Source organism: Carya illinoinensis, chromosome 7, assembly GCF_018687715.1.
Source record: "Carya illinoinensis cultivar Pawnee chromosome 7, C.illinoinensisPawnee_v1, whole genome shotgun sequence".
NCBI classification, from domain to species: Eukaryota; Viridiplantae; Streptophyta; class Magnoliopsida; order Fagales; family Juglandaceae; genus Carya; species Carya illinoinensis.
In genome coordinates, this window is record NC_056758.1 from 17,840,719 (window position 1) to 17,868,087 (window position 27,369).

The 27,369-nt window shown below is 36.0% G+C and overlaps 2 protein-coding genes across 2 annotated transcripts; one reads left to right on the forward strand and one right to left on the reverse strand.

Annotated features, from left to right (window-relative positions):
- Window positions 1-267: 267 nt before the first annotated feature.
- Window positions 268-6,132, forward strand: LOC122315986 (probable protein phosphatase 2C 33). The gene is made up of 6 exons (XM_043132376.1): window positions 268-633; window positions 1,088-1,693; window positions 2,782-3,171; window positions 3,264-3,381; window positions 4,948-5,171; window positions 5,298-6,132. Exons 2-6 carry the CDS (start codon window positions 1,439-1,441, stop codon window positions 5,766-5,768), a joined length of 1,458 nt encoding a protein of 485 aa, XP_042988310.1. The 5' UTR covers window positions 268-633; window positions 1,088-1,438; the 3' UTR covers window positions 5,769-6,132.
- Window positions 6,133-16,916: 10,784 nt separating this feature from the next.
- Window positions 16,917-27,049, reverse strand: LOC122315994 (aspartic proteinase 39-like). Its single transcript, XM_043132386.1, has 10 exons — window positions 26,243-27,049; window positions 24,834-24,963; window positions 24,416-24,663; window positions 23,291-23,515; window positions 20,642-20,804; window positions 20,464-20,537; window positions 19,229-19,319; window positions 18,325-18,397; window positions 17,668-17,739; window positions 16,917-17,142 (listed from the first exon to the last, which is right to left on the reverse strand). Exons 1-10 carry the CDS (start codon window positions 26,476-26,478, stop codon window positions 16,994-16,996), a joined length of 1,461 nt encoding a protein of 486 aa, XP_042988320.1. The 5' UTR covers window positions 26,479-27,049; the 3' UTR covers window positions 16,917-16,993.
- Between the last annotated feature and the right edge of the window lie 320 nt (window positions 27,050-27,369).

Below are 27,369 nucleotides of genomic sequence, written 5' to 3' on the forward strand. Positions count from 1 at the left end.
TCTAAAGTGTTTTTTTTTAAATAATAATAATTTCTTTATCTTAGTCTCCCATTATAAGTTTTTTAAAATAATATTTTTTAAATAATCATATATTATTTATTAAATATGAAAAGATAATAATTATTAGTTAAAAGAATAATATTATTGTTTTTTTTTTAAAGAATGAATATTATTTTTCTATTTTCAATTGGACAAAGGAGATAAGGATAAATCGGAAAAAAAATGGAGATAAAAATACTATTTACTGGCCTATCTAATCTGTTATTTCCCAAAGTGAGCAACGAGCACTACACCCTTCTCTCTCCTCTCTCTCTCTCTCTCTCTCTCTCTCTCTCTTTCTGTGAAGGTCTCGTCTTTAAGAACGGGTTTTGGGGGATCTTTCTTCGTGTTGGTGGATGCGATTTTTTTCAACAATTGAAACTTTCTTCATACTCTATTTCTTCGTGCCCACTCTCTCTCTCTATCTTTCTCCACAGATTTTCTCTCTCTACACCTGCTCTCTGTGAATTCCCCCTCTACCCATTTTTTCTTTTGTTTTATCTAAAAGGTTCATGAACGTGTCCCCTCTGTGCGAAGCTGTAAACTCGGTGGCTCTCTCCTTTCGTTGGCATTCTGTGTTGCAAGACTGCCTTGGTTTGTGTCGATTCTGATTAGTTTTGGCTTTAATTTCTGTTTTGTTAAGCTTGATCTGATAAAAAAAAAAAAAAATCACTGGCTGAAGCGAGTTGGTTTCGTATTGGTAATACTAAATGGCTTTCTGATTCATTTCGGGTCTGGATTTTTTAATATGGAAAGGATTTTGTTATGGAAGCGTTTTTATCGCATCTTTGGATATGGCAAAAAGTGGTATCTGCAATAGATCTTACTACTTGGCCTCTCTCTTTTAACATGTCTTTTTGTATCTTTTCAGTGTTTTTGTGATTAAATAATAGGTTAAAGGTAGTGGAGATTATTGTCATTGGTTCTTCTCCGAGTCTGTTACAAAAAGTATCTTTTGTTGGTCTTTGAGAATTGAATTCCAATTTGCTTCTTGCTGAATTCTGTACTTTTTTTTTTTTGGTTTTATATTTGGATTGATTCGTTGCAGACTTTGGAACTTTCAAGGGGTGAATTTGCGGATTGTTGTGATACTTGGGATGTGAGTTCAGAATGGTCTGTGCTAATTTCTTGTAGACAGCGATTTAAAATTTCAAGAGAGAAGGGCGAATCAGCGCTTGGTCTGATGATTAGGCTGTGAATTCAAAAGGGTTCTATTCATTAGCTGAATTGAAGAGGTTAATCGGTGACTCGGTGGATTTTATCTTCGATTCAGGCTGTGAAATCAGAAAGGTTTTTAGGATTCACCAAACAGTTTCTGACGGATCCGTCAATTGAGAATAGGGGGTGTAATTGCTTCGCTCCTCTGGAGTGCATATTAAATATAGTCAGGGCCCTCAGAATGGGGTCCTGCTTGTCTGCTGAAAGCAGGAGCCCCATCCCCGGTTCGCCGTTATCCCCTGCGGTGGGGTTCAGGAGGCGAAAGAACTCCAAGAAAAGGCTGAGCTCGCGGAATTCCTCCTTTGAGTATCGCAGGGATGAACCGCTTCATAGAATTCCTGGGAGGATGTTCTTGAATGGGTCTAGCGAAGTAGCATCTTTGTTTACCCAGCAAGGCAAGAAAGGCACAAATCAGGATGCCATGATTGTTTGGGAGGTGATCTCTTCCTCATCCTGTCATACTATAAATTCTTTTTGGTCAAAATTTTGTAGTTTAGTCTATTTAGATTTGTTTATTTCGTTTCTTCAGTGGCGTAGCACGCAAACTATTAATAAAATGCTATTTCTTCTTGGATAAAAGAAAATGTTCTTTTTGCAGTTGCTCTCTAGTCAGTAGAACTCTAATATAGTTGTCTGTAGCTTTGATTGGCATTTCAACTGATTTATTATTTCATATTCAAGATGTATAATTTACTAGTTTTCAAGTTCTTATTTTATCCGCATAACTTGCCTTCACGCTTAGTTAACCTTCATTTCATATATTTAAAGTTCGCCATAATGAGTATTTTGTTGCTTTTCTTTTTAAAAAGAAAAGTTACAACGTAAATTTCATGCGTTTGACGATTTAAAAAGAAAAGTTACAACGTAAATCTCATGCGTTTGACGTTTTAGGTGGCCCCTACTAGCTGGGGCAGTTGAATATGTATGTAGAAGTTAGTTAGACACCCATGGGGGTGCAGCATAGTGGTCAAAGGATGGGCTTGGGATGAGCTGCAGACGGAAACATCCCGAGTTCAATTCCGCCTTGGGAGGCCTTTTGAATTACTTGACTCACAGTTTTGACTGGTGGGGTCATGTATTTGGATTTACTCCCGAGGGGTAGTTTAAAGTGCCAAACCTTGGTTATGTTTCATGTCACTTTTATGTCAGAAATCAGTTTATTGTTTATTGTCCTCTGTTCCTCTTGATCTTCTTACATGTAATACTCTGTATTGTGTAAACTGTAAAGAATGGTGGGTGGTGAATGGAATCCAACATTGCTTGGAAGGATAAGTTCTTACCATTTTTAATGCATTCTAAGGGGCTCCAATTGTAACCTTAACTAGTTCTTTTGGAGTATGGGCTCAAATGTGGCTTGAGCATTCCCTGGGTTGTTACACTACCCTATAGATTAAGAATATCCGGTAGAATTGTCTATGTTATCATAATAATGCTTCTTACTTTGTATCCTCAATTGATAGTATTAATATCTTTGTTTGCTTGATAAATTGTCATTAACCAACTTTTTTAAACTGCGATTTTCAGAATTTTGGTTCCAGAACAGACACAGTTTTCTGTGGTGTTTTTGATGGCCATGGCCCCTACGGTCACATGGTTGCAAAGAGAGTGAGAGATTCACTACCTCTGAAACTGAGTGCCCACTGGGAAGTGAACATAAAGAGTGATGATGTCCTCAAAGAGATCAGCCTTAATACTGCTGGAAGTGTGAACTCGGAAGATACTCCTTTCATATCTGCTGATGAGGAGTCCAGGCCATCTATTGATCTTGATGAAGCAGATAAACATCCTGAGATCTTTCAGGTTCTGAAAGAGTCATTTTTGAAGGCTTTTAGAGTGATGGACAGGGAACTGAGAATGCACCCAAGTATCGATAGCTTCTGTAGCGGGACAACTGCTGTAACTGTGATTAAGCAGGTTTTTCTCTTGTAACCCTTAGAAATTTAAAATTGAATTGGCATTTTGCATTATATTCTTAATGCTCATGGATGCATTGGGTGCCCTTTTAGGGTCAGGATCTTGTCATTGGAAATGTTGGGGACTCCAGAGCAGTATTGGGTATGAGAGACAAAGATGATTCTCTAATTGCAGTTCAGTTGACTGTGGATCTCAAACCAAATCTTCCAGGTCTTTCTCCCTCCTTCCCTCCCCCTTTTTTCTCCCTCTCTCTCTCGCTCTCGAATTATAAGAAGCATTTTAATTCTTAAAGGACTTTTATCAATAAAAAAATAAAAAGGAAGCTTCAACTTTTTCCTCCCAAGTAATGTGGGATCCCATCAATCACTTTTCTATACACAATTACACTATACGGAGTAGTACAATAGGCTGCTTGTCTTTAGAGTAACTTTTAGTTTTGTCATCATTAGAGGTTTTCACTTGTGGGGTCTAATGCAATGTTTGATTGAAGAAGTACTTGTATGGTTTTGGAGCTTATGTATTGAGTGTCACTTAAGAAATTGAGTCATCAGTTTGGGAGTTATAAATATTTTTAGGTGCAGGCGCCTGCTGTGTTTTATTCTCATCGTGTCATCAAATTGGTCCTTTTGTTCTTCCGTCTCAGTTTATTTTTCACCGTATGAAATGGCGGCAGTGTTGTTGTAGCAGAAGTATTTGGGCATGTAACGGAAGAGCAAAACATTACAATGTTCATAACACACGATCACTTAAAGTATGCCTAAACATTGTTGCTATGTTAATAATTAATTCTTAAATGACATTGTTCACATTTCCATTTTAATGTTGTCTTTACCTGTAAAAAAATGACATTGTTCACATATGTGATTAGTCTAGATAGCATTGTTGCCATGTTAACTATAATATTTTTGGTGCAGTTGGTAAGAAAGCAGTATTGAATAAGATCTTTTACTTTTGTAAAGAAATTGAATATTAGATGTCATAATACATGACGCCAAGTGCTTGGCAAAGTAGAAGGTATTAATATCATTCAAGGTTGTTGAGGCACATTTTGTAAAATTGTGAAGGTCAAATCTATGAAAAGCCTAGAGAAAATTTCAATTATCCCTGGTGTTGACTTAACATTTATGACTGCACAAGTGATGTCTGTAATGGACCTAATGTTGTAGACTATTAAATGAATGAATTAGAAACAGAATGGCATTAATGGTCAGGTTTGGAACAGGTGGGAGAAAATCTAAAAGCCCTTTTAAGTAGTGAGATGCATTTACCAAGGCTGATTGGTGTGGTGGTATTGTGTAGTTGTTTTGTATGGTGTCAAAGTGGCTTACCATGTTATGAAAAACCTGTATGTCTATTAACAAGGAGTTTGTTCAATTAAACGGTGTAGACTATTAAATGAATGAATTAGAAATAGAATGGCATTAATGGTCAGGTTTGGAACGGGTGGGAGAAAATCTAAAAGCCCTTTTAAGTAGTGAGATGCATTTACCAAGGTTGACTGGTGTGGTGGTATTGTGTGGTTGTTTTGTAGTGTCAATGAAAAATTGAACGAACTTCTTGTTAATAGACATACTGGTTTTTTATACCACGGTAAGTGGCATGTAGTTTGTCAGTCCACCATTTCTTTCTTTTAGGGATCGGACTTTCTTGAAAGAATTTAGGGATCAGTTTTAGTTTTCCTTTGGTTGCTTCCTTTCACCATCATGTTGGTTATCTACATTTTCCTTCTCGTCAACTTCTTTCTAAAGTCTTTTCTATTCTTATTTTCCTTTACAGCGGAAGCAGAGAGAATCCGGAAGTGTAGAGGCCGTGTTTTTGCTCTTCAGGATGAACCTGAGGTTGCTCGAGTCTGGCTGCCAAATAATGATTCCCCTGGCCTTGCCATGGCACGTGCTTTTGGAGATTTCTGCCTAAAGGATTTTGGTCTGATCTCTGTGCCTGATATATCCTATCGGCGCATCACTGAGAAGGATGAATTTATTGTATTGGCTACAGATGGGGTAGGAGAGCCAACTAAGGAAAACTATAATCTTTTATCATCTGCCTTATTAAGTGTTCCATTTTCTTCTCTCCGTTCTTTTGTAGCTTTTTAGACAAAACTAACGTATGCAATGGTTTTTCTGTAGATTTGGGATGTGCTATCAAACAAAGAAGTGGTAGACATTGTCTCATCATCCCCAACACAATCATCTGCTGCTCGGTACCTGGTTGAGTCAGCAGTTCGGGCTTGGAGATTTAAGTATCCAACTTCCAAAATTGATGACTGCGCTGTAGTTTGCCTCTTCCTTGACACAAACAGATCGTCTACTGCTTCTAATGCTAAGTTAAAAGAACAGCTCAATTCAGTGGAGCAGCAGGTCGAGACTTGCAATGAGAAAGGAGAGCTCTCCGGACCAACCAATTTGGATCGTTCAGGAACGGTCCGAACTGGCAATGAAAATCTGCAAGAAGGAAGTAATGGAGATGAGGAAGAGGAGGAAATACATACAGATGCAGGAATAGATTGGTCTGCTCTAGAAGGAGTGTCTCGTGTAAACACACTATTGAATCTGCCTAGATTTGTGCCTGGAAAGGAAGAGCAGAAAGCCCGGAAATGATGGAAGGGAAGGAGGAGGAGGAGGTTACTTTACTTAGTCTTTGAAGTCCCTCATTAATTTTGTTTTCTTTTTCCTTGTTTCTGTTTAGCTTTTAATTTTCTACAGAAAGGGAAAAAGATTTGTAGGGCCATCGATGTTAAAAAAGAAAAAACTTGGAACCGGAGAGGTGGGCCCGGCTATATTAGCGCGTCTGGGTAATATTTTTTCTTCTCTCTAGTGGGTGGAATTGGAATTTTGGTAAAATCCAACTCTCCGTCATTTTTTTTTTTCTTTTAATTGTAATTTTTTTTTTTTGGGGAAAAAATTCATGTGTGATTTGTTGATAATAATTTCGTGGTAATGAAGCATCCTCTTTTTAGTGCAACTTGATTTGGGTCTAGTGTGTGTTTGATGTCTTCTCTGATAACTTTGCAGCATGTCTCTCATGCATTTTTCTTTTTTTTCTTTTCTATTTTTCCAAGCAAACCATCATAGCTCATGCATTTGCAAGAAAGGATGTTTTGATCTTCCTTGTTTGTGGCTTGAATTTAGGGGTCCAAATAGCCACCGTTCAAGTTGCCAATTTTGAGAAAGGAAACAAGATGGAAAGTGCTAATCAGACGATATTGAAAGGACTAATTGAAATGGCAAATCGTGTGTGAAAGTGCGGCCATAGGGCATTAGGGTTGGCCATTTCTTTTTGACTTTTCGAAGCTTCCCAGCCCACATGTTTCCCCCGTCATCTTTTGTGGCATAAAACCAGACTTCCCAATACCTCCCTCCATTGAATGAAATTCTTCCTTTTTTCTACCATTGTTGAACTTTCCCACCTTGCTCTTCATCACAACTTGACCAGAAAGAACCCGGATGGTGATTTTCTGCCCTCCCTCTTTTCTTTTTTTGGTTTTATACAAGAAAACAAGATGGATTACCTATAAAAAATAAAAAATAAAAAATAAAAATAAAAATAAAAAGGAAAAAGGAAGACACGTTTTGATTTTGTTAGTTCAAGTAATGAAAGATACCTCTTTTCTTAGGAGACTTGCATCTCCTAAGATCGAATCTGGTATTACTCTATATACCAAATAAGTTAAATAATAATATTACAATTTGACGTATCATATCAAATTACTCTATTAATAAAATAGTTTAAATCAATAATATGTTTAAAAAATTGGAGTAAAAGATATTCCTTTTTGTACAAACCAAATAAGAGGAACATTTTGTTAGAATGGTGAAAAATGTGAGATTATTCTCAGATCCATCTGCAAATAGACCCTAAGTTCTAAGCCACTTAGCTCCAACTGTAGAAGATTGCAATATTGCAAAGCTACTACTAATATGTACCTAAGGTTCTTCATTTTAAACTCTGCTTGGAGGCTTTAAATTAGTACATTAATACTTGAGAGTTGAGATGGGTTCCAGTCACCATGATGTCATCAACATATATGAAGAAAGACATGAACTGAACTTTAATGAAGCATGAATAAGCTGTCAAGTAGAGAACCAGTAAAACCAAGGTTATACAAATGTTTGGCAAAGATGATGGTACCAGGCCCTGTTTTAACATCTGTAGCCTTTTTTATCGAAGCTATACCAGAGGAATATGCATTGTTTGCTATGAAATTCTAGCTTATGTTTTTTTATAGGGCCTTAAGGAGGAGCTAGAAAGCACACCAAAAAACTTTCATGAGAGTAATCTTTAATAGGGGTGAGATTTAGCTGGTCTGGACTACAAAAACTGATCAGACGGGCTATTTTTGGACCGGACCGAATTGGGTCCAATCTGGTCCGGTCCAATTTCAATAGGACCGAACTCATTTGGTCAAGTTTAGGTCCAAGAGTTTTTCACACCGGACCAGACTGAATGAAAAATAAAAATATATATTTTATTATTTATATAAACAATTGTATAAATTAATTATATAGTTTTTATATAATTATTAACTAATACTAATATTTATAATTATATACTAAAACTAATATTTATACTAATACTAATAATCTAATATGGTATAAAAATAATAATAGGGTTTTGCTACATACAAGCACAGTTGCGTACTAATCTGTGCACCAATACTGATTTATTCATACTTAAAATTTAAATTAACACTGTTTTTAATAAAATTTACTTTTTGACCAATCGCATCACATTGGTGCACAGATTAGTGTACAATTATTCTTGCAACTATATTTTTCCATACTACTAATATATAGCTATACTAATAATCTACTATTAATACTAGTATATAGTTATACTAATTAGTATAATTAATACTAATATATAGCTATACAATAGACATACAGTTGTACTAATATTATTAGTCTATTATATAGTCTAAATTCTAATGTTGGCTATATAGCTATAACTAATATTAATATTTATATTAATACAAATACTCTAGTCTCTAATATATTAATATAGAATATAGTTATACTAAATCACTGATTCACCATAACTAATATTACTAATATATAATTATACTAATAGTCTAATACTAATACTATTATATAGTTATACTAATCATAATAACTAAATCACTATAAATCTATAACTATATATATTTAGTATCAATGTATTATTATATTCTTTAATGTATAACTATAATATATAGTACTATTATATATTAATATATTAACATATTATAAGAGTTATAGTATAAGTTATAATATATGTATAATTAGTATAAATTTATAATAGTATTAGTATAGTTAACTTAATATATTAGTATTAAATCACTATAACTAAATAGATTATTAGTAATAAGAGTATTACTATTATTTAATATAGTATCACTAACATATAGTAATATAGTTATTAATTATTATAGTTATAGTATTAGTACTAGTGTAATAGTGTATTATTAGTTATAGTAAATAAGTTAATAACTATTACTATATACTAATACACTAATAGTATTATATTTATACTAATATATATATATATTAATATAGATATATCATAGTATACTATATGCATATATATTAAATTATTTAGTATTAAAACAAATGATCATTATGCATTAATTGTCATAATATATTGATATACTCTACGTTAGTAATAAAGTAGCAATTAACATTATCAATATAATTTTAATAAGTTATTTTTTTAATGAGTTAGTTAAATAATTCACATTAAATAGTTTACTTAATTTTAATTTTACTAACTTAAATAATTTTTGTATTAATTTATGTGCCAACTATATATTAAAATTGAAAATCACATCTTAGTGATTAGAGAAAATGGCGGCGTTTAGTGTAAAATTGATAATCCACTGAGTTGCTAGTTTGCTACATGATAAATATTAAATACTGTGATTGATAATCTTGTTTAAATTGTTTGGATGGATATTAAAAAATATTTTTTTTTTTTGTAGTAAAATCTTTTATTCAAGTTTATTGTATATAGACAATTTTTCTTTTATAATTATTTTTATTTTTCTTTCAAGTTCTTTTTTGGTATTTTTAGCTTAAAATTGGATAAACTATTAGTGGTTTTTCATTGTTGGACTGAAAAATATGAGATTTAAAAATTGGATCATTGGCCCATTTGAAACAGGGTTGGACCGAACGGACCAAGCAGGCATGGTCCTTAGGTTGTTCGGTCCGATACAGGGTGAGAAAACCTTAGACCGAATAAGTTTGGTCCAGTGCACAAAACTTCCCAGAACTGGACCGAACAGGATTGAGCTCCCCTTAATCTTTAAAAAGCTTAGTGAGGCAATCAATTTATAGAGTATAATGCAATATGGAATGCCTCAACCTAATACTTAGAAGGAAGTTTAGCCTATGATGGTAATGTTAATCTAGTCTTAACTTAATATCTATGTTTCCTCTCCTCGATCCCATTTTGTTGGGATGAGTAAGGAATGTAATTGAATATCCAATGGTCGGCCAAGTATATTTCAAAAAAAATTGAAGTGTATTCTCCACCATCATTTGTTCGATGCTGTTTAATTTTATGAGATGACCGTTTTCTACTAAGTATTTGAACTTCACATAGCAAAAGAGAGTAGACTTGTGTTTGAGAGGAAACAATCAAGCAAATCTTAAATCAATAAACATTGCATAAAAATCATAATTACTTATTGAAGTAATGGGTGATGTCCATACATCAATGTGGACTAATTCTAAAGAGGAGAATGAGACTTGACTCAGGGAAGGAAAGCTGCCTACTCATTCCTAATTGATAGGGCACACATAGAGATGATGTGGGCTTACTAGAAGATACAGGAATTGCTTATTCTACTCCTTATTCTTGAGCACACGCTATAGAACTTGGATATCTCAATGTCTTTTTACTATAATTCATGCTAGAAAAGGCACAACTGATGTTGTTAAGAACTTAACAAGTTGTTTCTCAACTGAGAAAGAAAACTTGGAGATTTATCCTAGCCCCTAGGTGATCCAATGAAGGTGAGAGATCTTTTGCTATTTTTGTGACAAGGGTGTGCATTGTTAGGGATAAATATATCATGCCCATTATAGCAATTCCAAGCCCAATCCATTGGGTAGCCCTTAACAAAAGTAAGAAGAAATAGATGGAGCAAAAGACAAAGAAAAACTAATGGAGAAAAGTATGTCAGACACGTATAGGAGAGGGTGAGGTGACATAAAGTTGCCCTTTCTCACCCCTCCCAAGGGCCCGAAGATAAAAGGGGGATCTGATGGAAAGATAAAAGGGACTTCTAGGCTACTACTACAAAAAGGGAGAGAGATCTTCTTCAACCACACAACGCGAGATGTCATTCTTTTTATCTTCTCCATGCAAAAGGGCCTCAACTCCCATTGTACAATGAGATACGAGAAACTATGAGAGATTATAAAATATTCTCATAATAATGGATTTGTCCTTCTAAAAACCCATGAATGTTGGCCCTATGTCAATCTATGCAAATCTATGTGTCTCATTCTCTATTTATATTTTCTGTATTATTTCTCTATTTATTGCTATGAATGTATGTACAGGCATTATACTAACGCACCAAACCACTATCGTGCGCTTCATACCACTTCATCGAGACTTGGGCTACCTCCACAAGCAAGGAATGACTATTTCTCTCATTTTGGTCTGTTAGCCATTTTTGTCTTTAACAGTTGATATTGTTTGTGTGATTGTCTTATCCTCTATACCAAGAGTGGGAGAAGATTTTTCAGATTAAGGAATCATCTCCGAATGAGTAGATAAATCTCTTCTCAGATAAATGTTTCCAACTTTCCATCCCTTATTTTTATTATATTGCTGTTGAAAAAACAAAAAATATGAGAACTAAGTAATTGAGCATGCACTGTGCATGTAAACCAGGAAGGAAGATCCAAAAATCAAGCGCACACAGCCACCACCATGGCCACCTGACCCACTTGCGTGTTCTGCCACCGACAAGAAGGTCATTGACCTAGGACTCCGATCCCATCGGCTACCCTGTCGCCAACCCCTCATTGTCAAGCATGGATTCCGTGCTACCAATAAAGATTGTGAATAGATGTAGCCAACAGTAGCCACTACCTACCTCACCAACATCTTCTATTGCCGGCGGGGTGGTCACTAGCCACAGAAGTTTTGCTCATCACCATGTCCTCACCCACGAAGGTCTTGCTCAGCCTCAGTTGCCCAACATAGGTTCTTAGTTGTAGATCCTCAGTCATAGGGTGGACCGTGTGCTAGGTGCACTATGCAAATGCATCATGCATAGTTCATATACAGCTTGCACCTTGCATCATGCACAAGAGTGGACTTGCACGGCTAGCAGGTGACCTCCACGACTTAGGTCTTCTTGCGACATCCATGACTAAGCAACCCTCAACGAGCATCACCTCACCTGGCCACCCAACGTGGGCTAGCTTCCTTGCCCCCTAGAGTATTTCATCACCTTGGCAGGTAAGCTTCCTTACCCGCCTCGAGTATTTCACCACCACAATGCTTGCCCACCTAGAGTATTTCAACACCACAACTAGCAAGATTCCTTGCCCACCCAAAGTATTTTACTACCATAGCAGGCAAGTTTCCTCGCCCTCCCAAAGGTGTTTTTATCACCAACATACATGGTGATAAAACACCAATGTCCATTCAAGACTAACACCTCTTGGCGGCGAGGCATGCAACACCTCCACTGTGCTACGAGACCAATGTTTCTACCATGTAATGACTCACCAGACATACCCTATGCAACATCTCACCAAGTTATGGCAACTGACATGCAATAAACACCCTCCCTCTCATGATGAGTGACATTCTGCTGGCCGCACCCTTAGGGGGGCACATGCAAAGGCCCAAGGAGGGCAAGTCACCGCGCACCTAACGACCACGCATAATGCCTACCACCCACCATATCAAGCAATCTCTTGCCAACCAGAATATGTACATTGAACACCAACGGCTACGAACAAGCCTATAGAAACTTATCAATCTGTGGTGAGAACATCTTCGACTACTAATGGGCAGGTATATATCTTCTTCGTCTATTCTTTTATGTAGTGACAAATCCATCACGAGCAACCGGACCAACTTCCCTTGGCGAGCACTCCTCCACCACTGCAAATCCTTTTTCACCATGAGAGTTCAGCCCATCTACAAGCAACCTTCCCATGCATAGCTCTTGCTCTTCACAGCGCACAAGCACTATGGCCACCAAACGGACCATTGGAAACTGTTGATGAACAAACCTGTTTTGTCCCATGAAGAGTAGATCACCACTTGAAAAGTTGTTGCCTCCTGAGTCAAAGCAAAATAAATGGGACACGATGATAAACAAGCAACAAGCTTCCCTCGGCCTCCCTTCAATGCACACCAGAGATAAAAATTCAAAAATAAAGTCACTTGACTCAAAAGGGTACAAACCTCCAAGAAAGTGAACAAACAAGATTTATTTAGAAATAGAAAATCTCCATTGTTACAAAAATGCTCAACGAACAACTTCCCCATGCAAAAAAACACTCAATTGCAAATGATCTCATATGGGAAAAATTGAAAGCAACAACTAATGACTCAGGTTTGCAAATCTCAAACTTGTGATTTGAACTATCTACAATAACCAGTTTGATTTTTTGGTGTTGTCGAGATCCATCTCCAGCCATAGCCGTGCAGTTGAGAGCAGTCACCCGTCACAGTAATGTGGTCGAGATGCATCTACCATCCCAGTTGTGCAGTTGAGATCCCTCTCCCACCACCGTTATATGGCTAAGCTATCTCCCTGCCACCATAATGAGGTCGAGCCCGATCTCCTGCCATAGCAACGTGGTTAAGTCCACCTCCCGCAACTGCAATGTGATCAACCTCCGTCTCCCGCCAAAGTAACACAACTGAGTACATCTCTTGTCGAGTTCCATTACAATCGAGTAGTTGGGTTAGCCTCTCTTAATGCTATCGAGCACATCTCCCGCCGGGTCTAACCCTACTCGAGCACACGGGTTGCCCCTCAATGCGGTCAAGCATCTCCTTTAGCAAAGTCAATGCTTTGCACTCACACCAACAAACAAAAAAGGGAATGCTTCTCCTAAGTGTCACACCTCTCCTCCCCACCCAGCACGGTCGAGCACATCTTCACCTAGTTATCTAAGCCTAAGCTCCACTCTTGCACTGATGAACAAAGGAGGGAATACCTCTTCCAAGTGCCCATCTCTTCTTGTCACCCAGTGCGGTTGAGCACATCTCCCCCTAGTATCTAAGCTGAAGCTCCACGCTCGCACTGGCAAACAAAAGATGGAACACATCTCCTAAGTATCTCATCTCTCCTTGCCACTTAGTGCAGTCGAGCACATTTTCCACTTAGCATCTTCTCCAGTAAATGTTGAGTGTTGACACTCATGCCACAACCGCCACCAGCGGGTTACCTTGGGGGACGAGCCTTTGAGCTCCACAACTTCCTCGCAAGGGTTGCCTTCAGGAACAATTCAACTCTCGATAACTGCCTAAGATGAACCCAGGGTGTCAAAGAACACTCTGACCACTTAGCGCAGTTTACTTCAAACAAACTTTAACATCAAGACCAAAATGAAAACACTAGCAGCAACTCACATCAAGGGGTAAAAAATTCACTACCACCAACGATAGAAAATACAATCATGAAAATACACACTTTTTGCCAAACTATTACATGCAACCATCTGAACTTTCATCTATCAAGTAAACGTTTGTATGAACAAACTTCCTAGGGGCCCATCCTCGAAAGCCCTTACTACAAATTTTGCAAGTCATCTTGAGCTCCATGCTTGCACCTAGCGTGGTCGAACACATATTCCGCCTAGCTCTCCAAGCCAAGCTTCACCCTTGGAGTTCTTCATTGTTTAGCTCAAATAAACAAAAAAATAGGGACCAGTTCCCAAAATTAATGTTTCCACAATTTTTCACAAACTGTCTCTATCACAGTTGATTTAAAAATTTTCAAGGCCTTCTTGTTAAGCAAACCGATCTTAAGAATCAGGGGCATTTGTTGGGATTAAATATATCAGGCCTATTATAGCATTCCAAGCCCAATTCATAGGTATCCCTCAGCAAAAGTAAGAAAGAAGAGAGGGAGAAAAAGACAGAGAAAAAACTTATAGAGGAAAGCAAGTCAAGCACGCATAGAAAAGCGTGAGGTGAGATAAAGCTGTCTTTCCTCACCACTCCCAATGGCCCGAAGATAAAAGGGGATCTGATGGAAAGATGAAGGGGGCTTCTAGGCGGCTACTACGGAAAGGGAGAAAGATCTTCTTCAACCACACAACACGAGATGCCATTCTTTTTTATCTTCTCCAGGCTAAAGGGGTCTCGACCCCCATTGTACAATGAAATATGAGAGACTATGAGAGATTGAGAGATTGTAAAATATTATCATCATAGTGGATTTGCCCTCTAAACAACTCGTGGACGTAAGCCATGTACCGAACCATATAAATATGTGCCTCCTTCTCTATTTATATTTATGTATTCTTCTTTCTATTTACTGCTATGGATATACATACAGGCACTGTACCAATGCTCCAAACCACCATTGTGGGCTTTAAACTGCTTCATTGAGACCCAATCCACCTTTACAAACTGGGAATGACTTTTTCTCTCATTCCGATCTGTTATACAATTTTTATTTTTAACACATATGATAACATCAGTCATGCATTTGGTGTGACAATAAACAAGTATACAAATAAGTTTTTTTTCTTTAAAGTTGAGCTGTAACAAATAATTAAATGAGAAATACAGCAATGCAATTGCAAACAAGTTGCTTCATTTGAAATAATTATAGTTCCTAGGATTTAATAAATAGAACCCCTTCAGAAAGGCTTGTCTGTTCCAAGGGCTTTAACAACCACTAATAAAATCACACAACGTCAACAAACTCTACACAGATATAATAAAATGCTACACATATGATAAAATAAAGATTCCTAATGGGTTTTAGAGGTTTTATCACCATTACCAATAACTTCATCATCTTCAATTCCAGCCAATTTGTCCAGACCATCCATAGAATCACTTAGATACAAAGGAAACTCAGGGGTAATCTTCAGCATTCTAGCTCCGGTACACCTAGATTGACTTTGAAGGCTTCCCATCACTGATTTCTTGGTCAGAAGGCATCCAAAACCAGTTGGTTCATACCCAAATACCTTGTAAAATGATGTAATGATGAAATCTGGTCTGAATAGGGACAACCCAAGTGAATCCATGTCCTTGGGACCAAATGACCCAACATCAAGCAAGACATGCCAATTGTTTTGATGTGCTAGTGCCATCCATTGGTACGTATGCTTGGCCCCCGTAACTCTAGACTGAACAGGAAACACAAAAAGACTAAGTGTAGAATCATTATTCTTCCTCTTCTTATTAGAAATTTGCTTTCTCAAATCGATGGAGCACAATTTCAAGGTTGGCCATTTGAATCATGCACTATACATTTTAGCACTTCTCCCTAGCACTCTGAACCATCCAATTCACAGACTGGCTCTCATAATAAAACATTATAAACCATTTTTTATTCATTGGAAAAGGGTACAACTCAACCAGCAATTTTATACGCAAGCCATCTACCCATGAGTCATGGCAACGGCGATGTCTCATGACAACAATGAATCCTCATGGCAATGGCGACTCCCAACGGCATCACTTCTCACATGTTTCAGATTTTGCAAATGGGAGGAAGGCTAAGGGACCGAGTGCATGAAAAATGGGAGGCTCACAAGTTTCACACCAAGGTTTTCGTTCTTGTCCATCGCGGTCCTATAGTTATTTAGATGGAATGCCTATGTGGCAGCTGCACATCGATGGGCTATTTTTTGGAAATACCCAACACGACCAAGTAGAAGATTTTCTCTTTAATAAAAGGGTTATCTTCCTCGATTGATTGAAAGATGATGCCAAGGTTGTTTGCATGATCAACTGACATTCCATTTATTATCTTTGCTTCATCAGTTATTTCAAGGAGATGCATGCCAAACTGTACAATTTATGGCAGTCCTCTACTTTGTTGTTTGTTCAGTATTTGAAAATAACATTATAATACCAAGCCTTGGTGCATTCACTTTTTCTGATTGTGGTAATGATCACGAGTAATGAAAAATACAATTTTAGAATATTCAAGTCATGTTACTCCTTTTGAGAAAAATGTAGAGTTTACCATTAAAAAAATTAATTTTTTTTTAGTCTCATATTTATCGATAATTTTCAAAAAGAATGCACGAAACCTACACTCCTTAAGATTGCAAAATCATTTCTCAGTGATTATAATTACTGGTAGTGTATATTATTTTGTAATTTGATATTGCACTTCAGAATCAGGCTAGCTTTCTGGGAATGGGTCATCAAATTGAAGGTAAGTTTTCCTACCACTCTTCTCGTACTTCATTGAGCTTTTCTATAGCAGTTACATTAGGAAGTTAATCGCAAATAGAGATGAAGTAAAACTAACACCAGTCATTAAAAATCGAGTGCTAGGTTCACCACGAGATTTCACAGAAGTAAGGTTCACAAGTTAATGTGGCTAAATGCGATACTTTAGCCACATCACTTTGTGAGTTTACCTGAATCAAACATTTTTCTTAAAAGATATATACAAAATCTTGTGGACCTGCATAATCCAGAGTAGGAGAGGATGATTTGCAACCCAAACATTGAAAAGAAACTTCCAATTTCCCATGAATGAAAGTAATACTATACTGTTTCAAACACAACAAACGAAAGGAAAGACTGGATAAACGAAGATGCACATTTTTATTCAATATATTATAGTAAAACAAAATTAATGAATACTCTGCCATGCAGAAACAAATTAATAGGAAATGCTGTGCAGCATACCAATCAGTAATAACATAAAGGTTAACGTTCTCCTAATAATCGCAGTGGAAGCTGAAGAAAGATTGTGGGCGTAAACAGAATACACCGCTCCAGACTCATCCTTCACCTTAATGCTTGAAGAACCTATAAAAAGCAAAGACAGCCATATACTGATACAGCAACAAATCACCAAATTTACATGATGTGTGTGAATACTGTGATCAAATTCATTTCTATGATGAAAAAAGTAACTTGATCTCTAGAATACTAAGAGGGAAGCTGGAAAATTCCGTCAAAATTGGTGGACGACCATCATTCTCGAGTCCAAGTACATTGGTATGGAGATTTTCATCGACAACTAATTGGAGTGGGTCATATAGCTCTCTCTAGCATATAAATTCATTTCACTTGACTAAACTTCTTTAATCTAATGCACAAATCAATCAACAAAAGCGGAGGAAAAAACAAGGAAAAAGAGGATACAAAGAAATGCTTATGACAGATCATAAACTCTCTGTGGGGAGAGGGGACAAATGATATTTTCTAACTATATATCTCTCGCTCGAGAGAGCAATCAAGATGGTGAGAATTGATTAGAAGTATCAAGTCAAAATAAATACTTAAAACAAGACCAGCAAACATAAAATTAAATCAATACATAGTACTCACAGTTGTATTCAGTCCATCCAATTGCCTGTTTTACAAGATCATACACTACTAGCTTATTTGAAAGCACCAAATCTGCAATTTGAAACATTTGATAGATAATTTAATATAAATTTAATGCAACAGCCCAACAAATGTCAATTTTCAATTCCATCTATGATTTATTAAATGAAAAACCATCAATCATAAATCATTATACAGTATGTTAACGAAGCTCCGCTAAATAAAATCTAGGTGCAAATGAGAGAGTATATATTAACTTTTGTGCAAAATTATAGCTGATTACAAACTAAGGGAATGCTTTGTTGATAATACAGTGGAATTCCAAAGAATTTCAATTGTTCGGGAATCGTCTCATGACTATTACACAGAAAGAAGTTTGTCCAGGATTGAAAGTTTTTTGGATCTTTGGTTATTTTCTGCAATAGAGATTCACAATCACTTATACAGATAACAGAAGTTCTTCATCTATAGTAGCAAGGTAGCATAAGACACATTTTATCAACTTCTGGTATAAACAGAAAACCAGAAGAGCGCTTGGCCAGAAAGAACTACAAATTCCTAACACATTAGTTAAGATGACTCGACACATTCCAAATTTTATATTCAGTAACAAAATCAATAGTTTAATTCATATGCAAATGTAAGTCTATACTGCACCTCCCAAAAGGGTCATTTGGCTTCCATCCTTAGACATCCCACTATTCTGCCAACCGATACACCATACATCATTCTGCAAAATGTCAAGAAATGATTATACCAATTGCACGAAAATAACGTTTTCGAAATATAACAGAACTGATCATTTAAACCATAGCACAACTGGTAGGAGTGCTTGACAATGGGAAAACCCCCAGTTTATTTGACGATAAACTCTCACTCGCAAGGTAGAACACACATGAAAATGTTCCAAATTATCACAACTTGGAAGATTCCAACGAGGTCTATAAAATTTCAGGTACTGAGTGCAAGAACACCATAGCAACTCATTTTTTGGCAAGTTATGGTAATTCTAGTAATATCAACAGACAAATGGGCTTTTCCCCCTTTTTAGAGTATTATTAACATTATGCTTTCCTTCTGCAAACAAGAAAGATGACCACCAATCTGATGAGATTTTATAGGTCTCAATCATTAGATTAATTAACAAAATAATGGACTGAGTTATAAAATATTTCATCCATCATGTTATCATGCATTTCAGAATTATAGAAGTAGTTTTAACCTAGAAATTTTTACATTTCAAGCAACAAGCCATCTCTGCTGTAACACAATCAATGAAAAAAAAAGAAAAAGAAAAAAAAATGTGTCATCTATATTTATTGATATCTACAACTTCTGAGGGTCATAAAAATATATGAAATCTACTAGATTTATCTATCTAATGAAAAGGGTCAATTTAGCAATCAATTTTGGCTGAGCAATTTAAAAACAGCATTAGTTCAATATATGGTGAGTAAAATTAAGAACTGAAGCATTTAACATAAAACTTCAGTGAGAAAATCGCCAAATGAGACCTAACAAGTGAAGATTCTAATTAAAATTTAACATTCACTATACTTACCTGAATCTGGAATAAATACTCATGAGGGTAAGCTGTCAAAGAAAGGGAACCTTCAAAACGAAACGCGACGGTTGGAAATCCATCATCAATACTGCAGGAGTAAAGGAAAAGAGAACATCATAGGTTTGTCCCCACAAAAGCCTAAGAGTACTAATTGAAACTCATCTGTGAAATTGTCATAACAACACATGTTCCTCAATGCATACATTTGAAATTGTAGTTTGCAATAAATGTCAAGATCTATCTTAGAACTACAAGAACTGTTATTCTTAAACCGGTGCTTATCATGTTAAAAACATATCATTTAACTAGAAAATCATTTCTGAAGGCCTTTCCTCATTATACATCTCCTACAGTAGCAATAACAAAAAACAGTGAAAGAAAAAAGAAAGGATGATTACAACAATTACTATGTTATTAAGGATAGAAAGAAAAGACTGAAAATTAATAACTTCACAGGAGGCATTGAAAAGACTGGACCATACTAATGTAAAGAGGAATACATTTCTAAGAAAACCCAAGGAGAATCTATCCTTGTCTGTACAACGTCGTCAGAGTCAAGACCTCACATCAACCGGTATAGATGCCTCTACCACTACCCACAATGATGGCACAACTTTGGCAAAGTTTTTATGTTCCACCATTAATAAATCATACTCATTCTCAAGTTCTGATTGCTGAAAAAATCATCTCCTTTCTGGAAGTAAAATTATTCTAATTTCTATCAAAGAAATCTTAGGTGTAACAGTCTTTAAACGTCCTCTCTTTTAGTAAAACTACAGAATTCTTCAATGGCAATATTATCTCTTTTAGTACCATTGTTCAGGAATGTGATAAAGGATGGTGATTTCCATATAATTATGACCCCCCGAGTCTACATACAGAATTATCTCCAAAATATTCCACCCTCGCTATAGTGTACCATCATAGTAGTAATTAATGTACTAAAGAGCAGTCAATGATAGTCCACAGTTGAGTCATACATCCTTCTATTTTTAATATAGATTGTTGTTCTGAGCCCTTTATATTTTCACCTGGGATGTACTAATGTAAAATCTGTCACTTTCAGCACACTTCTAATTAATCTCATCTATATAGTGTTAATATTCTATGTAGTCTTGGGCATAATACAGAAAGTCATACTTAATTCAACCCTTAGCTACAGAGAGATCATAAAGCTTAACTTGTGGCTCCGAAAATAAAAATTTCAAGGGTAGTTTCAGTTGACGCCTTACTTTCCAATGTACTGAAAACAACTAAACTGCTCTTCAACAGTATGTAATTTCAATCCAGGCTGCTGAGCCATAATCTGAATACAAAAGAAAAGGGAAATGAAAATAAAATATATATGCGTGCGCGTGTGTGCGTGTAAGGAAGGCCTCAAATGAGTGTGAGTTAAGGAATAACCCATACCTTTGGAACTAGGGTCTCGTAAACCACCTCTGGAAGGTAAGCCAATGTTGTGCCGCTATCAATTATAGTTCCTTTCCGAAATCCGTTCTCAAATATATCTGACGGAAGTGATAGAGCCTCACCTCCCACCTCAATATCCTTCAATACAACATTGTAATGCGCCCTAAGATTGTAGACAAGAAAACAATTACTACAAAATTCATAAGCTGACACCTGACTTGATATAAAAAAATAAAAAAATAAAAAAAACTAATGCCTTAAATAAGAATATACAGGAAAAAGAAAGAAAGAAATGCAAAATAATCACGTCCATAAAAATTCGAAAATCATACTAAGATAGCTAAAAATGGACTTGTTCCTAGCACGTACACTACAATTAGGAAAGAAACTTCTGTGCAATGATAATCTTTCTTTTTTCATGAGTCAAGCACAAGGGTTGCCCCTCCTATATAAAAAATAACAAGTCATTACTTGCAGTAGGAAACATTGTTCTGAATCTTACTTTATGTAATTCCACATTCACAATGCTTATCATGGAAAAGACTTGGGATATTTCCCACACCAAGTGAGTAACCTCTCAAACCCTGAATTGCTCAAAGCTAGCAATCTAATAATTGTTAAAAAGCCATCTTCAATCTTCCCACAGTTGACAATTCTTAAGGCCTTGAAGAATGACAAACAAAATCAACCCTTGCCATCTATTTCTGAAATATAAGCAGATACAATGCCTAGAGAGCCTTCCCCTGCCCATCTCATGAAAAAGATAACTCAAATGCCCATAGGATGGATGGTACCTTTGCGATTCTCAAAGGTACCATCCATCCTTACTTGCCTGGTTTTTTCGAAAAACAACAACCACCTAAGTTCAACTTCTCCTTTGGATATGTCATGGAAACCTCAAAAAAAAAAAAAAATCCACACTCCACAGCCGCTACGGGCGTCAGCCTGTTCATAAAAGAAATGTTCTTTCAACGAAATTAAAACTCTAGGACCTCTCATTATTCAGACATAACTATTGGCTTATAAGGTAACATTCAAAATAAGCCTCGTGTTTACCATATTTGCCACACAGAAAGACATAAATGCCATTAAGAGGACTTCCTTTAAGGGACGGTTATCCTTCCAGTCTCGCAGTATTAAGGATAGATAATGCCTCCTTATCTGTCAAACTAAACGCCTAATGAGTATGTCCAAGATTTTTCCCTTATTTGTCTTTGTTCTCTCAAGTACTTCAATATGATGCACAGATGCAGAAACATTTTTTCTGAAATATTCCTTGAGCATCCTCCAAAAGAAGGAAGAGGGAGCAAGAATAAAACATATGTAATAGGAAACTACCTACCAAGTATCAGACCAATTGATTAATACAAAAAGCCATAAAGAGACATAGAGATGCCAAATGGGGAAGAACCTTGTAAGACCTTAGATCTTCTTTTGGGCCCAAATCTGACTAGAGGTAAACTAGATATCTGATATCATCAAAGAAAGAAGAACATGTTCTTCTTGTCCCTTCCAGACAACAAAACGTAGAGAAAATAGTTGAAATATCCCAGATAATTTTATATCAACAAAAAAGAAATCTCATGTCACCCCAGTTTTTTGAATCCAGCAAGAGATATGGTTCTATAAGATCAGCAAAATATTGACAAATCCAATAGGATATTTTTGTTGAAAAAAATAAATCCTAGAATATTTATTCTTCCATCTTTTGTGATCTCAAGATATATTTGAGTGTAACTGTAAACTGTCAATCATTTGGCCAAACTTCAAGCAGCATGTATATTTTTCAAATGTAAATCTATTCATAATATCTTATGTAACCTTCCTGATATAAAGGCATGCCAATGGGAAATTTATTTGTTTCGCCCTATATAGCTTGAATGCTTAATTGAAAAAAGAAATATGAGAAAATTTTTGGTTTTCCAAAAGTAGAAGAAGAAGCATTAACCAAGTGTTGAACCTTTTCATTCTAATGAGTTCTACCATTAATAAATCTCCAAACTACATTCTCTGCCAGCATAAATGAAAAAACCATTTCTCAGTTCATACTTTCAGTCAGATTAGGAGTGCAATCTTCTCACTTTTTTCAACTACTATTCCTTTATCTTTCAATTGATTGAAAGTTGACATAGGTCAGGTCTCTAGCATGTAATCAACATTTTGCTTGCATTGTCACCAATGACCGCAAAGCTTTTTACTCAAAGATGATAATATAAATGAAGAACTCGTACTTTCAAGGGCTTTTTATTACAATCTCTAGCATGCAAGTAGCAACTGCTGGATGAATGACATGTAATCTCTACCACTTACAGCCATTTGCATAAAACTCAGTTCACATTAAAGAATTAAATCCAAGCAAACAAAGGAAAGAAATGCAGTAAATCTTAAAAAACAGCAAAAGGAAATGTAGAAAAAACCAAAATATTAAATAGATAAAACAAAAACAACGTGAAAAAAAAAAAAAAAAAAAGAGGCAAACCTGAAGTGCATACTTAGTGGTATCATCATCCACACAAATAAAGATAAATTGTAATTAAATCATAATTGTAAACTACTAAAAGCCAATCAATCATAGTAGCTATATAGATATCACAACAAATCACTAATCAAAAAAATATCACAACAAATGAAGAAAACATGTCCACATACTGATTTGGTACCAATGCAGTCATGTTCACATTTGGCTGCACCACTTGCCCAATGGCAAAGATTCCACCACCTTCTGTATTATCCAAACAGTGTGCAAACATTTTTTTCACCTTTCCTGCTGACGCTAGCTGTGAAATCATGGATGAATTTGCTTGTCCAAAACCAAGTATGCCATCCAGCGCTTCTGAAGATGAACCAAGCTCCCCTAATTGTTTAGCTCCACACCTATAACATAAGAGGCAAGTTTATATAACATCCAGAAAAGTCACTGCAATTGTTGCTGATGCTAATAGAAGTAATCATATTAAAAATAAAAAAATAAAAATCCACAGCAGAATTCTTAAATTGAAAATTTTGATAAATCTCGTACAAAGAATCTAGCACTGAACTAAGAACAAGTTAAAATCAAATGGATGAGAACATGGTTTCAATCACTGATATCTTACTGTACATCATAATATCTTATACTGTAGCATAAAACAATATTGATATCTTAAATATCTCTCAAATACGTCATGAAAAATATTAGGGAAAATATGGGAAAATCTAACCATCACCTAAGAATATGAAAAGGCTAAAAGAAGTACAAATAGCCCATTCTCTCTAGAAACCACCACCCATTTCTCACTTACACCACAAACTTTAACTTGATACACTTGGGACCTCAATTCAAAGTTCCAGTGTTTGTCTGTTCCTTTCAGCCAAAACGGATTTTAACTAGAACAAAAAACCATATAAATTAGGCAAATGCCCCTGACAAAAAAGCATGCATGTCAGGAGCATACATGTCATTTTATGCACTTTTTCTGTCCGAGTTAGCAACAGTTTTCCGACAAAAGGGATAAATTGACACTAAAACTTTGAAGGACTCAAATTGCACTGAGTCATTATGTTTTTAGTTTAAGTGAATGGTACATCAGATATATTGGAATACCAAAAGAATAAATGTCATTTGTGGTGAAAAATATAGGCTGATATGTCAAACAGTGGCGGGATATCTAGGTGCATGGCCATATATAGCTAAGGTTCAGCTTTTTATATATGTATTTATGTGGCAGATCTGTTAGTTCAGAAATGACATATGGTAACTGAAGTTCTAATGCAACTATTAGAAACACAACCCACCCGAATATCACACTCCCATTTTCTGGTGCTACCTCATGATCTCCAGTCACTCGGTCAAGTTGTACACTATCCTCCACAAAAAACCCAGAAGTTGCGCTTCCATCTCCATAAACAACTTTATATTGGCAAAGTAAGTCAGGCCTGCAACCAGGAAGTGGACCATCGTATGTGGATTTGCAAAAATCTTGTTCACAAGTAACCAAACTTGAAGTAGAGGAGCTCTTTGGATCGTATAGGGTCAGTTCTATCTGTAGTACAAGCATCATAATAATAATGTGGTTCCAAAAAATGGTCAACATAATTTGGGAAACTCCATATAAAGTTCACATGTGAGGGAATATAGAGCAAAATCTTAGTAGTTGTGATCCAAAAACAATTTGAGGGACACAATTGAAGATATAAAGTTAGAGGAACATACACCGAGATTGCTCTTCTTAGGGCACCTGACGCAGCCAATACAGTTCACCCAAAGAATGTCACTTCCTGTATCCACTTGCACATAATAGTCCTTTGGAGGAGACCCAATCCCAATTTTAGCAAAGTACAGCCTATAGCAACCAAGTAAACCATGTAAGCATTCAAAGGAAATATGAAAGCATGCTCCTTTTTTAGCTTGTTCTGCTTGGTGATGTGTGTATGTGTCCATTTTGTGAGTCATCTACCACGGCACATGTAGAATGATGAAAAAATTTCTTTGAATTTTTACGTCTAATTCTACAGGGACCAGGTTAGTTCAGCCTTGAGCAACTACAAAGCTCAACTAGGCTGAATTTCTATTTCTCACTGCATCAAAACAACAGCAAACATAAAAGAGTTTATTCAAAAGGAAAAATAACGAGTTTGAGATGGACTGAAAAAGAATATGTTAACCTTAAAAAGTTCCATACTTTTTTTAATTTAGTATAACAAGTCGTTTTAAATGGAGATGGGGGAAAAGGTTCCATACTAAGACCAAAAAATTAAAAGAGCTATTGCATTCTGACAATTAAAGAACCGGTGCATATACAAAGGTGGTACCCAAGTTTCGTCAGAATTATAAAGTTAACATCAAAATTGCAATTCATCCAGTCACAGAAAACCAATACCAGATGACGAGCTATTTTAAATCCAAAGTCAATAATCTTAGAGACCAAAAACTAATAGAAATTATTAGCAGTTGAAATGTAGCGAGTGCATATAACATCACAAAAAAAACAGTACACCTCAAAACCATAACTGAAAAAGATAAAAATAAAAAACAAAGAACATAAAAGGGTCAATGACAAAAATATCCCTCCAACAATCCAATAGTTGCATCTTAAATTAACCAGAAAACCCAGTAGCAATAATTGATAGAAGAGATAGATAGAGATTGAATCTGAGCATATTAAGTCAAACAAGCACATATAACAGGAAATTAGACATAAAATTCAAATCGGTAGTAATATCAATCATTAACTATATAAAGTAAATAACAAGAAAAAAAAAAATGAGAAACTTCCAATAAATCAATTACAAACAAGATCAGCAAAAGCGAAAATAGAAAGAAAGAAAGCTCAAATCACATATTCAAATGAAATTTGAATACAACTTAAACCATCTCCAAAGAAAACAATTAAAAGCTCAAATAAGTATTAATGAGAATTGTTATGACTAATGATCATTAAGGGAAAAAAGAAAGCCCAAAATCTATAAGCAAATGAATTTTCAACAAAGAAAACAGAGCTATCATCCCTAAGATGGAAGGAACATAAAGAAATGAAAAGAAAGTAGCGAAACCCAAAATTCATGAAGAAAGAATTTTAAAGAAACCCAGAATTAAAACTCAAAAGAAGCCAAGGAACCAACCCAGTTTCAGAAGGTTTTCCATTGCCACCCAATTTCAGATCCACATCATAGAGCAATCTACCGTGACGGCGTATATCATGGGCTTTGAATGCACTCAAGTTCCTTTCCTGGCCTTTAAACTTGTGCTGCACTGGGAACACCACGTTGGCTGTAACAACATGAACGGCAATGAAAGATGAAGAAGAAGCCAGAAACAGCAGCACCAAATAAGCCAGCGGCCTGAGGCTGAGATCCATCCTCACCAACCTACAACCCTGTCAAAGCCCAAGTTTAAAACTAATTTGGACGAGTGGAATTCCGCGCCTCCCCCGGAAAGAAGAGAGGTCGGTGAGAGGGACAGAGAAAACGAATTAAAAAGAGAAAATAAACGAGAGAGGAAAACTCTTGGAGAGAGAGAGAGAGAGAGAGCGAGAGAGACAGAGAGCGAATTCAACGTCAAACGACACGTCTTCTTATAGAGAGAGAATAATAAAATATTTGCGTGAGAGAGAAAATAGGAAGCAACGTCTCGTTTTTTTGTTTTTCTTCTGTTTGCCACTTTGCCTTCTTGCTTTCGTTGTGTTCTCTCTTGGCAATTTTGCAGCTACAGTTTTCTTTTATTTTTATTTTTTTGTATTGGGTTCCTTTCTTCACGTTTCTCTCTCTTTCTTTCCTTCTTTCCTTGAGCTGTGTCCTCTACTTTCCTTCTCTACGCCCCTATCTCTCTCTCTCTCTCTCTCTGGCTTGCAGTCTATTCTGTTTTAGCTGTTTTGTTTTTGGTCGCCGTTCCAGGACTCTCTTCCTTGCTTGTGTCGTCTTCCTCTCTCAACCAATAACGATTAAAGGCAACTCAGCACAAACCCAAAATACAGAAATTAATTAACTAAGTATATTTTAAAAAAAACAAAACAAAAAACAAAGCCAACGCCAATGAAAAGTTCGTAAAATTGGATACTGAAATAACATTTTTTATTTTTTGGAGAGAGAATTGGATGAGGTGTTGACTTCACTTTTGGGTTCTAGAATGGCGTCTGAGTCATGCACAGTACCTTTTACCTCAGCGGCTGTCAGAAAATCGGATGAATGTTCACATTCACTTGTACATCTCTAATCTTCTTATATTTCTCTTTTTATTTTTCATTTTATCT